The sequence below is a fragment of the Psittacula echo genome, assembly GCF_963264785.1.
Source record: "Psittacula echo genome assembly, chromosome: 5".
Taxonomy (NCBI): Eukaryota; Metazoa; Chordata; class Aves; order Psittaciformes; family Psittacidae; genus Psittacula; species Psittacula echo.
In genome coordinates, this window is record NC_137739.1 from 84,429,357 (window position 1) to 84,443,064 (window position 13,708).

General features: G+C 47.4%; 1 protein-coding gene across 1 annotated transcript; it reads left to right on the forward strand.

The window, feature by feature from the left end:
• Window positions 1-328: 328 nt before the first annotated feature.
• On the forward strand, window positions 329-13,707 carry DDB2 (damage specific DNA binding protein 2; the record flags this gene model as incomplete). The annotated part of the gene is given in 12 exon segments (XM_080617698.1): window positions 329-406; window positions 1,227-1,410; window positions 3,440-3,570; window positions 5,991-6,182; window positions 7,035-7,180; window positions 10,073-10,172; window positions 11,540-11,717; window positions 12,397-12,542; window positions 12,820-12,984; window positions 13,292-13,337; window positions 13,474-13,636; window positions 13,638-13,707. Coding segments are annotated over 12 exon segments (1,599 nt in total).
• Between the last annotated feature and the right edge of the window lies 1 nt (window position 13,708).

The following is a 13,708-nucleotide window of genomic DNA, read 5'->3' on the forward strand; positions in this document are numbered from 1 at the left end:
ACACAAACGACAAGCTGCAAAGCACAGCCCCCGGCCTCTGCCAGTGTGTTCTGGACCAGGCCACAAACGCGGCGGAGAGGCCGGCAAGGGTAACGGCGGTGGTGGGGGGGAGGCACGGGCTGGGGCAGGCACCGCAGGCCCGGCTCCCGTGGCCCTCCCCCTGCCGAGGCCGCTGCCCCTCAGCAGCGGAGGGTCGGCGGGTGCCGTGCGGGGCCGCCATGACCGGAGTGTGCGGCCCGCGCCGGCGGGGCCCGCGGGCTCGGCGCCGCTGTCCAGGGGCGGGGGAACCCTTCCCGCGGGGCCGCTGCCCTCCCTTCCCGCCCCGGTTATGAAACCGCGGGGGAGGGGCCGGCTGTCGCCTGCCGTGCTCGGCCTCGCCGGAGGAGCGGAGGCCGCCGCAGCGCAGGTGAGAGGGGGGTGGCCGTTCCCGCACAGGCCGCGGGGGAGCCGGGCCCTGAGGGGCGGCTCGGCGGGGCCGGGGAGGCCGGAGGCGCGGGGCGGGCGCTGTGAGGGGAAGCTGGAGCTGTATTTAACAGGGGCGGACAGCCGGGGCAGCCATTCACGAATCATCACGAAGTTTGGCTGCCCGGCGGGCTTGGCGGAGGATCTTCTGGGGGTCCCAGCTCCGAGAGGGCTGTGGGAGCCCCGCACCTCTCCTCAGGGGCTTGGTGGGTTTTTGGTTGTCACAACAGGACACGAGTCAGAAGAGCAGTTCAGGGGTGGTTGCCAGCCGGTGTAGGAGCCCAGTCCAAGGTGGTGGCTGTCAGGAAATGGTGGTGATAAATAGGAGGTACCTTCTGAGGGTGTTTGATGGAAGACAAGTCAGCCCTGGCCATCGTCATAAAAGCTCTGACCTTTTCCTTAGCTGAATCTAAAGAGCTCAGTGTGAGCTACTACAGAAACAGTTAGGGTATTATGTGGTTTCACAGATGTACTTTATGCAGATCTGTGGGTTTCAAGCTTAAAAGTTCGGTGGAAGCACATCTGTCAAAACACATTCTGATGCTTTAGGATGCGTTCATTTTCATATGTGAACAAAGAAGAGTTTATTGAACCTGTTCCCCTCTCCAGCAGAGCACAACAAAAAGCTAGTGTCATGCTGAGGAAAGAGGATGCAGGTATAATCACTACTTTCAGACCACTGGGGTAGTTTCATTCCAGTTTTCCTCTCTGTTCTCTATTTAAGCATGTCACAGTCCTACCTTCCATGCTTTGTTTGCTTTTAGTGGTCAGACAGAATGGCTCCAGTGAACCAAGCAAAGGACAAGAAGCAGGAGAAGGCACATGAATGTTGGCCGGAAGAGGCAAAATCAGCTGGGAAGAGGAAACAGGACTACAAGGAACTAGGGAATGAGCCACAAGCAAAGAAGTTGTTTGTGAGAAAAACATCCAAACCACCAGAGAAAATTGGTAACATTTCCTCAGATCCTGTTTCTCCCAACCAGATTTACCCTAAATGACAGGCATTGACTAGTTGAAGAGGGAGAATGCCAAGAAGCATGTTCAGGCATGAGTGTTCAGGTGGGGTTATATATCAAAGTGATACATAGACATATACTGGGGTAGTACATCCTCCAGTTACCTATCTAGTGGGTATGTATGCGTGTGCATGGATGCATGTTTCATTTTTGAGACTCTCTACCCTTTGGTAGAAGCCTGAAGATTCTGTCACAGTTCATTTAAGGGTCGTTAGATTTTATGTAATTCCTGAATTACCAGATGTCTGCTTTATCATAGGACAGACTAATCTTGGTAATACATTGCTTTTGCTCCCATTGTGTTCATGCGGTTCCATAGTCATAAGGTTGGTATCTTACAGCATGCAGCCTAAACTGGTGTTTCTTTGCATATTCTAACTTGTGCTGCAGTAAGTAGGAATATTTCCTACCTCTATGTTCAGATTAGGCTGGACGCAGTTTCCACTAATCACTTCTCATGTGCGTTTTATTCCTTTAGGAGGAGAGGTGATTAAGTTCTAAGGTACTGGAAGGGTTAATGCTTTGCATTATGAAGACATTATGTAGGCTTCAGCTCAGTAAGGACTATTTTTGTAGAATCATAGAATCGTTTAGGTTGGAAAAGACATGTAAGCTCATTGAGTCCAGTTAACCTAGCATGGAGTCCGTTAACCTGGCCAAGTCTACCACTAAACCATGTCCCTAATTGCACATCTGCATGTCTTTTAATTCCTTCACGGATGGTGACTCAACCACTGCCTTGGGCAGCCTGTTCCAGTGCTTGACTGCTGTTTCAGTGCTGAGTTTTTTCCTAATATCCAACCTAAACCTCCCCTGGCATAACTTACGGCTGTTTCCTCTTCTCCTATCACTTGTTATTTGAGAGAAGAGACCAACCCCCACCTCACTTCAACATCCTTTCAGGTAGTTGTAAGTGAATTATAAGGTCCCCCCTGAGCCTCCTTGTTTTTATCAGATAGAACCTTTAATTCCAATGTTTGTTTAGGAGATTACTGGAGGTACTGCCTTGTATAAAGGAATTTGGAAAAAAATACATCAATTTCTGTGGATGCTAATTCTTCTGTGGGAAAGAAAAAAAGGAATTAGAATATAAATACTTCTGCATCTGTTTCGACAAGTGTTGGCGCTATGTTGGCATGTGAACAGAGAAGTTTAGCTTCATACCTGTTCATTTCTAGGCTCCAGTGTTGCGTTAAAGGTTTCATTTAGGTTCTAATATAGAATGGTCCCTATGGTTTTGTTTTAAATAAATACCCCTAAATGAAAATAACAGTTTTATTTCTTAAGCAATGCATTTATCAGCCAGATCCCTGGGGTGTTACGAATCATTGCCGTGGGGGTGATTAGATCACAGACACGAGACTAAACAGATCCAGGGTTTATGTTAAAGTCCCTGAAGATAAAAAAACTTGGAGCATGAACAAAATGCAGAAGCATGATGTACTCTCAGCAAAAATCACTCCAAACAGAAAGGTTTTCAGGCAGTGAGGAGTCAGCAGGTCTGTTATCAAACCCAAAACTCTGCACTGACAGGCTACAGCACAAGCAGATCGAACATTCTGATTGACAAGGAGGTTTCAGGAACAGTGTGGGAAGTCATGTTGCTGTGCTTGGGTTATTTTCAGGTTTTCTGCTGGTCACATGTCTGACCTTCCCTTTGCTCTACCCAGGGACTTAACCACCTCCCATGACACATTTCCAAGTCGTTAGGGCTTTGGATAACTTCACTGTGTTTTGAAGGAAGGTTTAACAAGAGGAAGCACGCACAAATCTCTGGCAGGCTGTGGGACTCTATACCTGCAGAGGCTGCTGCATCTTGTACTTGTAAGAATCATGTAGAGACTTCTGTGACTGAAACTTTTGATGGATGTAGCAGCAAATGCAGATGTCTTCCCATGTTATTTAGTCAATGAGCATCACGGGCTGCTCTCAGTAACTTTTACTCTTTTCCTTTCTGGCAGGTTGGAGTAGAGGCGGATCCTTGATGAGAAACAACAGAGTTCTTTTACATCAGGTGGAGCGGCAGTGCAGCATTGTTCATTATGTGTACCAGAACATGCTGGGAGGCTCCATTCGGGCACAGCTCAGACAGGTGAGGAACTTCTCCTTCATGACCTCTTGGATATGTGCAGTGGGTTGATTTTGGCCGGAGGCTAGGTGGCCACTCCTGAACTGGACAAGGGAGAGAAAATACAATGAAAGGCTTGTGTGGGTTGAGATAAGGACTGGGGGAGATCACTCAGCAGTTACCATCATGGGCAAAACAGACTCAACTTGGGGAAAACAGCTTAATTTATTACCAATCAAATCAGAGTAGGGTTATGAGAAATAAAACCAAATCTTGAAAACACCTTCCTCCAACCTCTCCTTTCTTTCCAGGCTTAACTTTACTCCTGAATTCTCTACCTCCTGCCCTGCAGGGGTACAGGGAATGGGGGCTGTGGTCAGTTCATCACTCACTGTCTCTACTGCTCCTTCCTCGTCAGGGGGAGAACTCCTCACACTCTTCCCCTGCTCCATCATGGGGTTCCTCACACAGGAGACAGTCTTCCATGAACATGAGTCCTTCCTATGGGCTGCGGTTCTTCATGAACTGCTCCAGTGTGGTCTCCTTTCTCCATGGAGCCAAGGGTCCTGCCAGCAGCCTGCTCCAGCATGGGCTTCCCATGGGGTCACAGCTTCCGTTGGGCATCCCCCTGCTCCAGTGTGAGGTCCTCCATGGGCTGCAGGTGGAATCTGTTCCACCATGGACCTTCATGGGCTGCAGGGGCACAGCCTGCCTCACCACAGGCTACAGGGAACATTCTGCTCCAGTGCCTGAAGCCATCTTGGAGCTGGCTGGCATCTGTCAAACGTGAGGGAAGTTTCTAGCAGCATCTTACAGAAGCCACCCCGTAGCTCCCTCTGCTACCAAAACTTTGCCACACAAACCCAATACAACATTTCAGCTCCCTACATAAAACCATGATCAACACAAGCAGGGAAACTTTAAAGTTCCTCACATACAGTTTGTGGCTCCAAATCTGGCACACCCTTATGTTTCTTAATCCTGTATAATGCAAGAGCTGAGATGGCTTTCCCTTTTGATTGACCCAGCCCTGTCACTCTACATTTTATCCTCTGTTAATTCTGTGTTTCCTTGAATCATATTGTCCTGGTTTAGTCTGGGATAGAGTTAGTTTTCTTCCTAGTAGCTGGTGCAGTGCTGTGTTTTGGCTTTAGTCTGAGAATAATGCTGATAACACACCGATGGTTTAGTTGTCGCTAAGTAGTGCTTACCCTAAGTCAAGGACTTTTCAGTCTCTCATGCTGTGCCAGTGGGGAGGGGCACAAGAAACCAGGAGGGAGCACAGCCAGGATGGCTGGTCTGAATTAACAAATATTCCATACCATAGAACATGCTTAGGATATAAACCCAGGGGAGTTGGCTGGAAGAGACTGATCGCTGCTCAGGGACAGGCTGGGTATTCGTCGGCGGGTGGTCAGCAGTTGTATTGTGCATCGCTGCTCGTTTTCTGATCTCTCTTTTTGTTATTTCTCTTTTTGTTGTTAATATTATATTGTACCTTATTATTGAACTGTTCTTATCTCACCCCATGGGTTTTACCTGTTTCCTAGTTCTCCTCCCCATCCTGCTGAAGGGGGCAGCGAGTGAGCTGCTGTATGGTGCTTAGTTACCAGCTGGGATTAAACTATGACACATATTTAAACTTACCCACTCTACCATCTGAGTTATTTCACAGTGCTACTTTTGCACACTCATCCAACTGTTTCATCATACTAGTTTTGTATTCACTCTACTTTGCTAATCGGGTTCAGTATGATTTTTGATCTTCACAGACATTCCATCAAGTCCATATTGTTTTACTGTTTCTCAGAGCCATACTCCTTCTTTCATTTGAAAATCAGCTTTTTTCTGTAACATCCATAGCTGGGAAGCACCTGGGCTAGCTCTATTGTCCAGATGATTTATCTTTTTTAAGCATTCAAATGATAAAGAAATCACCAAGCTCATCCAAGCAGAACCTCTTCTGCAGCTGAATAACAATATAGTGGTGTCATGGTTTCTCATTTCTTATTTCAAGTGTTCTGTTCACTGTTATGCTGTACAGTTGAGCTGCAGGCATTTTGGGTGGAGGACCATAATATTGTATCTCTGGATGACATGTTCTGGGATGCTCATTGAAGACAGTCATTAAGTGACTTTTACTGGTATGGAGGCATGGTCTTCTCCCTTGTTATTTATCCTGCTTTTTTTAGGTCAGCCCACAAGGACTTCATTTGAAGTGTGATAACTCTCAGTTCTCTCTTGCTCTGTGAGTGCCGTGGCTGATGTGGACTTGCGTGGTCACAGGCTGTTTCTTTGGGGACAGCATGTTCTCTTTGTTCTACAGAGAGGCTTAGAGTTTTGTGTTAGTGTACTAACACTGATGGCAGAAACTGTTAGCACTCCTCCTTCAGAGACTCTTGGGGATCCCTGCAAAAGTAATAATTCTCTTTCTCTTTTCCCAGTGTCTGCAGCTGCCCTTTCTGCGCTCTCTTGCCTCATACCGCCTCTTTCGAACAGCAAGTCCCTTTGACAGGAGAGTGACATGCCTGGAATGGCATCCAACACACCCTAGTACTGTAGCTGTTGGTTCCAAAGGTGGAGACATCATCCTTTGGGACTATGAAGTACTTACTAAAACCTGCTTCATAAAAGGGGTAAGCCTCTGAGTGCATGGAATGGGTGGGAGGGAGGAAAACTGGAGTACCCCCAAATACTGCATATCAAAACTGAGGTCTGTTGTGGGAAGCACATGAGGGTCTTGGGTTGCTGAGTAACCAGCTGTAGGGCAGGACTGAGGGGCAACAGCATGTCTGTTCCTAAGTTCCAGGCTGTTCTAGCACTGGGGAGAACTGAGGCATGTTGATTAAGTTGATAATGAAGCAGTACTTGGTGTGTGTGCAGTGGAAAACTAATACAGCAACTGGCAAAACAGTTACCTTAAAGGGATGCCAGAAGCAAGTAGGCAGAGAGGGTCTGTCTGGTTTAGTCTTGATCTTTCTCTGCTCACCTTTTATTCTGTGTCATATGAGGAAACACCTTTGAGTGGGGAGAAACCAATCCCCTTTATGTAAAGTGAGAAACGAAGGTAGAATGAATGGTTTATGTAGCTGGCATGCCCCCTCATTGCTATATTCAGCCATTCCTGTTCTGACAGGGGCTCAAAGACTCTCTAACTTTTATCTCCTTTCTAAAGGCTATGCACCGGGAGGAGGTCTGTCCTCCAGAAATTCCAGAGCCATCTTTCTCTTTTTGTAAATAGTGTGGTGCCAGCCAGGGAATGCATAGCCTGGGGACTGAAGGAGTTGCAGTTTTGTCCTCCCAAGAGGGCAGCTGTCTGTGACAGCCATCGTGTGGGAAGGCATAGTTGTGTCTGCCTCGTTGAAGGGCTGTGGTGTGTTTCACTGTTGCTGTTAAGGACATAGCAGTGAATGCAGACTTACAGAACACACTGTTCTGCTTGCCCATCACTCAGTGGATTTTTCTTTTGTTCATCCCCTTCCTTGTAGATGGGAGCTGGAGGGGCCATCACAGGAATGAAGTTTAACCCTTTTAACCCTAGTCAGCTGTACACTTCGTCAGTTGCCGGCACTACCGCCCTGCAGGATTTTAATGGCAATACTGTCCGGGTCTTCACCAGCACCGAGGACTGGGAGTAAGAAATTCAGAACGCTTTGGGCCTCTGTGTCCTGCTGGCAGGAGCGCTACAGAGACAGAGAGAAAGAGAGAGATGTTTGTCTCTAATACGTGGGCTTCCTTTTCTACACATACCTGTCCTTTATCCTCTGAATTCCAGGGATCCTCTCTCTTCCAAGGAGACTCACTCTCCCTTTTTATTTTTCCCTGAAATGGGGTGGTGGGCAGGAGAGAGCCTTACTTCATGAAGGGGAGGGACTCTGGTGCTGCTTACTTCCTGTTGTAAATGGGAGAGTGAGGGGGTGCCAATGGATTTCTTCAGCTGTCTGTTCTTAAGCCTCCCATGGCCCTGGGGACCTTCTAACTTCCTCACCTGTTAGCACTGCTGCTTGTTGTCAGATGGCTTTTACAAGACAATTTATAGTCCCCTCAGTGCTTCTCCACAAATGCCACTGACTTCAAGCAGTGCGTGTCATCAGGATCACTCCAATTCATGCCACCTCACTTTTGGTGCTTTTCTAATATACCAAAATTAAGAGTCTGGGCTCCTTCAGTAATGAATGGAAACAGGAGATGAGTCACTAGAGGCAACTCTGTCTGCCTGTGCTTAGAATCACCCTGCCAGACTGTTGCTCTTTCTGTGGACTCGTAAGGAAGCCTGAGCTCTTCAGTTAGTTACTTCAGTTCAGTGCTTAAAGGTAAGTGAGGGAATTCGGGTTAGCCTCGTCTACTTTTCCCCACCTGATTCTCTCTGGGTGGCAACTTCCATGGTTGGTTTCCAAATTAGCTCTTCCAGATGGAGCCTTGTAATAGGGCTGAAGAACTAGTGCTGGGATGACTGGCCAGGTGAGCAGGGAGGGATAGACTGGGTCCTGGGACACGAGGATCTTGTATCCCAGCGGGATGCCTGTCACAGCAATGATGCCTGCATTTGGAAGGGCATGGCCTGCTGCTGCTGTGAGGACAGGCAAGCCTCTTTTGTATCTTCATTGGCTTTACTAAATCTAGTATTAACAATGAGACTTTATTGTGAGCAGCAGATGGAGTGCTCTTGAGTATCAAAGAATTTGGGGACTCCCAGATAGCATCCTTCTTTTCTGTCTTTGTGTATGGTTTCCATGTTTCCTCAGTAGACAGATTTGGGGAAAACAACATAACAAAACAACATAACAGTAACAATATAACATATCACAGAACATAAGGTTATCAGTAGGATATCTCCCTGCACCACTCTCATCCTGCCTGCTGGTACCTTGAGAAAGACCAGATACAGCGCTGGAAGCAGCCTGTAGGGAACTGGTGAATGAAGTCTCTGCAAGAAAAGCTTAGTGCAGAGCTGTCATGAGGTTTTTATGTGGTTTCTGAATGGAATGGTGCTGGTTTTGCTTATGATCTCCTAAGCGTGGTCTGAGCCAGGTGGGTTCACTGCAGATTAGTCCTACCCCATAGCAGAAAAAATGATAAGCTTTGCAGCCCAAAGTGGTGGGGTTGAATTTATAGGCTTGGAATGTATGTGCTTAGGTTGGAAGCTTTAGAAAGAAGGAGTTTTTATATCCGTGCCCCATCAGAAATCTGTGCATTATACCCAGGGAAACGGCAGCGTGTCCCAGGAGGTGTGTTGTATTAAGATTTCATCTTCCGCTCTAACCTTGGTGCCTCTTGGCTTTGTGTGTATTCCAGAAGGGGCCAGGAGATTCTCTTGGAGACATCAAGTTCAGTCCTTATGAGGCAGCGAAGCTTTTTGTGGCATCAGGGGATGGCACCCTAAGCCTGCAGGACCTTGAGGGCAGAGCGGTGCAGGTGATCTCCCGTGCCCCGGACTGTGGCCATGAGCACCATAATGTTTGGTGAGAAGGGAGCACCACGAGGCTGACTCTCTGTTCCTTGGGGTTAATGCTGTGCTGCTGCTTGTGCTCTGTAACATCTTCATCTTTGCCAGTGGTAGGAGACTCTTTGATATGAATTGGCCCCGTGAGAGGACTTGGAGACCGGCTCCACACTGCTGGGTGGGTGAGAAGCAAGGCAGCCACAGGGCAGATCTGCTTTCACAGGGGCTGAGCGTGCTGCCTGCATCTTCTGGTATTGCTTTCTGGTGACGCCATCTCCTGGCTTGCAGATGCTGACAGCATTTCACTTCATAAAGTGCGAGGTGAGAAGAGCAGGAAACTTCCTTTTCATTGCCATCAGTGTTCTGTTTTGTCCATAGCAGCTCAGGTAGTGTAGGAAAGCCACAAAACCTCCCTGCACAGTTGGAGTTTCAGGTTATTGAGTTTACCCTGCTGCCCTTCTGGACGCTCCAGGTTCACCATGCTATTTTTCATGACCTTGTATTCTAGAATGATTTATCTTTGCAAGTGAAGGTTTCCCAACAAGTTCCTGAAGGACCCCAGCTTTATTCTTGCTGCCCTTCCCCTCTCAGCAGAGCTGGGCTTAAGACCTCTGTCTTTATCAGATAAGGCTCTATTCAGTTTTGTGTCCTGGAGCATGAAGTGGAGACAGTTTGATGTGCAACTTGCCAGTCCAAAGCTTTTGTCTTTTCTTTACTGCTGCTTCAGTGTTTGTGGAAAATGTCATTTTAAAGCTGTTTCTGTGTTTGTCAATGTCACAAGGGTGTTCTGATCTTTCCTAAGGTGTGTCCACGTGCAGGCACCAAGTGGCTCATCAGCCTCCATGTTATGTTCCACTGCCCAAATGTGTCACACTCCATCTGATGAACACTTCACAAACGCAGTTACTTCATATTCAGTGACCAACAGAAAGCATTGCTGATAGTCAGGCCCACACCACCAGGCAGGAGATGGCAGTTATGGTCTGTTGCAGTCTACCTTGTCAGGGACGAGATGTGAACCAGAGCTCCGCTGCCTTCCCTTGCCGGTGGGAGGCAGCACTGATGTTGTGTCTTTCCCCCTAGTTGCTGGTACTGCAGCGTTGATGTTTCTGCAAGCTGCCGTGCGGTGGTGACCGGTGATAATGTGGGCAACGTGGTCCTGCTCAGCACTTCTGGTGAAGAGGTTTGTATGGCTCCATGCAGCATCTCCTCTATGGGAATCTTCCTGGCTCATGTGCTTTCCTACACTACAGGGACCCTGGAAAGAGGAGCAAGTCTCTTGCAGCTCAGGAAATGAGTCCACTCATTGTCTAGGTGGTGAGAAGTCCTCCACTTCTGCCATTCGCTAGACATTTTCACACTGTTGAGTGTAATGGTAACAGCTCCCAAACAGGGACTGTGTTGTGTGCTGCACCTTCCTTAAAAGTAACTGCCACTGGCCAGAGTAATTGAGGGGTATCCTGATGATGCAAGCACCCTCTGCCAACAACCTTCACGTCCAGAAACTTGGTGCACTGATGGGAGTCGTTTAGGAGATACTACTTTGATGTGTATACCCTTCTGTGACCTTGGAGCGGGTACGCAGCGGGAATTCAGCCAATGTTGGGACAGAAAGTGCGCTGCTGCCATCAGACACGAGAGGGCAGGCACAGGCAGATTTGAAGGCTGAACTAGGACAGAGACGTGTTGGAGGCTTTCAAAGGCTGTGTTACCCTTTCTCCTACCTGTGGGGGCAGGTAACATCTGTAAGGGTTTGCCACCGACTGAGCAGTGGCTAGAGGCAGCTGTGTACAGAGGCAGCTGTGTACATTAGTGGGCAGAGTCAGGAGTGCTCCAAATGATTTGTGCTAATTCAAGTTTAGTTGTTTCCTCTCCTTTTTTCTCCTCAAAGAATGTGACAGTCTTTTCTGCACTTGAGGGATACCTGTTATTGTAGGGAAGGTGGGCTTTTGATTAGAAATAAATCTTCCAGCTTCAGATACAAGTTTGATCATGTCCAGTTTATATCCATTTGTTCTTGTTAATTAAAATAGTTTTCCTACTCTCATGTTTCTTTGCTGCTGTATTTCTAGAAGGCAATTATATCTCCTTTTACCGTTCTTACGGAGATAAAGCAAGCTCTTTTGGTCTTCTCCCACAAAGCAGGCCCTTGCCTCTTATTATTACCTTGGTAGTGGATTTTCGGTACCTGCTCCAGTTTGATTTAATCTTTCTGGAGGTGGATGACTGGCACTGTGTAAAGAACTGCCAGATGTGACCTTGCTTTACACAGTGGCACTAATACTTCCCTCCATGAACCAGGGATTGCGTTTTCCTTTCTTGGAGCTGTAATAAATCAGTGGATCAGAGTTCTCCTAGAATTAAATAGTTCCCAAAGTCATTCTTCTCCTTTCTTTTTCCCAGTGGATAAACTCTAGGTGTATTTTATGAGTTTTGTTACTCTCTAAATGTGAGACCTCTTTACTCTGCACTAGTAGAATTGTTCCATTTCCTTACTCCAGACCGTGGTTACTTTTTTTCTGTGTGACCTTCTTGTTTCCTTTGCTGCAGATTTGGAAGCTGAAACTGCACAAGAAGAAAGTGACTCACGTGGAGTTTAACTCCCGATGTGAGTGGTTGCTGGCCACAGCATCTGTGGATCAGACAGTCAAAATCTGGGACCTCAGAAACATCAAAAACAAAATGAGTGTTCTTCATCTGCTTCCTCATGAGAAACCTGTCAATGCAGGTGAGTGAAGAATTTCATTGCATGGATGTGTGCAGAGTCCGTTCAGCTCAGCATGTATTGTTGTGGCAGTGTAGCTTTCACTCAGATCCACAGTGGTGCAGTAGCTGGAAGCAAGGAAGGCACTGGGAATGTGTGGTTGGAGGCAGGGAGGTGGGTGAGGCAGCTGCAGCACGGTCAGACTTGCCATACAGACCTGTGGCACTGTGCTTTAAGAGGTATGTGTCCTGGGTGACAGTATGGAAGCATCAGCAGTGGCTGAGATCAGAAAACTCAATTTACTGGGACAGTTCCTTTGACAAAAGCAGAGCTTGGGACTCAGACTTCTTGTTTCTTGCATGCAGTTTTATCAGTTCAGTGAAGTCTGAACTGCAGGTGTCCGTTTGCAGTTTTCCCACTAAATTTCCATTTGAGTAAGTTCCTTTCTTTGCAGTGTCTCTTTCTGCCATTCTAAAATGGGAATAATTGTTCTTCCTCTGTAACCCTGTGTTGTAAGTTGCAGCTTACTGTTTGTAAGAGCTTTGAGTTTGAGACAAAAAAAGTCTGTTGGGACACATGGCCATATTCACATCCCTATTCAAGAAATAGCAATGGGTCTCCAACCAGAGAAATGTGACTTCTGTGTTTGTTGTCAGTCACAGCACTGTGATCTTGTGTTTGCCTTCCTGTTCCCTTCCCCTAGCTTACTTCAGCCCAACAGATGGTGCCAAGCTCTTAAGCACAGACCAGCACAGTGAAATCAGGGTTTACTCGTCTTCAGACTGGACCAAGCCACAGCATCTGATCCCACATCCACATCGGCAGTTTCAGCACCTCACACCTATTAAGGTGAGTTAAGCCACTGCAGCCTGAGAAGAGTATCACACTTGTATTAATGGATGGCTATAAATCAGAAATGGTCTGATTTCTGGTCAGGATACTGCACTGGTGGGTGGCTGTTCACACTTCTGCAACTCCCAGCAGAGCGCTGTTGTGAGGATACTCACATTCCTCAAGCTGTGGGTGGGATGTAGAAACTGTTGTTCCTTCTCCCAGTTATCTGGTGTGTTTCAGTACAATCTCTGTCCCTTTCTCCTAATCCCCCATTGCTCTGCTCTGTGACCAGGCAACGTGGCATCCTCGCTACGACCTCATCGTGGCAGGTCGCTACCCAGACCCCAAATTCCCGGGATACACAGTGAATGAGCTACGAACTGTTGATGTATTTGATGGAAACACTGGGGAGATGGTTTGTCAGCTCTATGACCCAAACGCTTCTGGCATCATCTCGGTGAGTTGAGCACTGCAGGTAAAAGGGTTGCTGTGTATTCAGCCACAGCAGAGGGACACGGGTTAGGGTCTAGAACAACAGGAATATCCTCTTTACTTGTGACAGACTCATGCTCTCGTGGGGCTGCCAGCTAAAGCTGCTGACTCGAGCAGGGCTGGTCCATGGTCATCTGTGGGGTTTTTGTGATACTCTTTAGCGAACACTGGGTTTTCCGTGTGGTTTGTTGCTGTTCTATAAGCTGTGGTGCTCTTATGACCGTGTTATATAAGCAGTGATGCTCTTACAGACTCTGTGTTTCCATTTTCAGCTCAATAAATTTAATCCTATGGGAGACACGCTGGCTTCTGGCATGGGTAAGTAAAGAGAACCTGGGGCACTAGAACAGACAAAGCATTTTGGATTCTGGCATTTAAAATGGCATTTAAATAGCCTAAGGTATTCTATTCAGTGCAGAGTTTCTGATGCACAGTGTTTAATTTTTCCTCTCAGGCTTTAATATTCTGATCTGGAGCCGGGAGGAGATGGTGGCCAAGAAGCAAGAACATCTTTTGAAAGCCATGACAGAACAGGGGATTGGAAGCTGGAGTTTGTCCAGATGTGGAGGGCAGAGGCAGGCAAAACCCGGGACAAAGAAACTCAAAGCTAACCTTGTATTGGGAGCTGGAGGAGATGGCAACAAAAAGCAACGGTTCTAAATCACAAAATCCCAGGGAAGGAAGTTAAA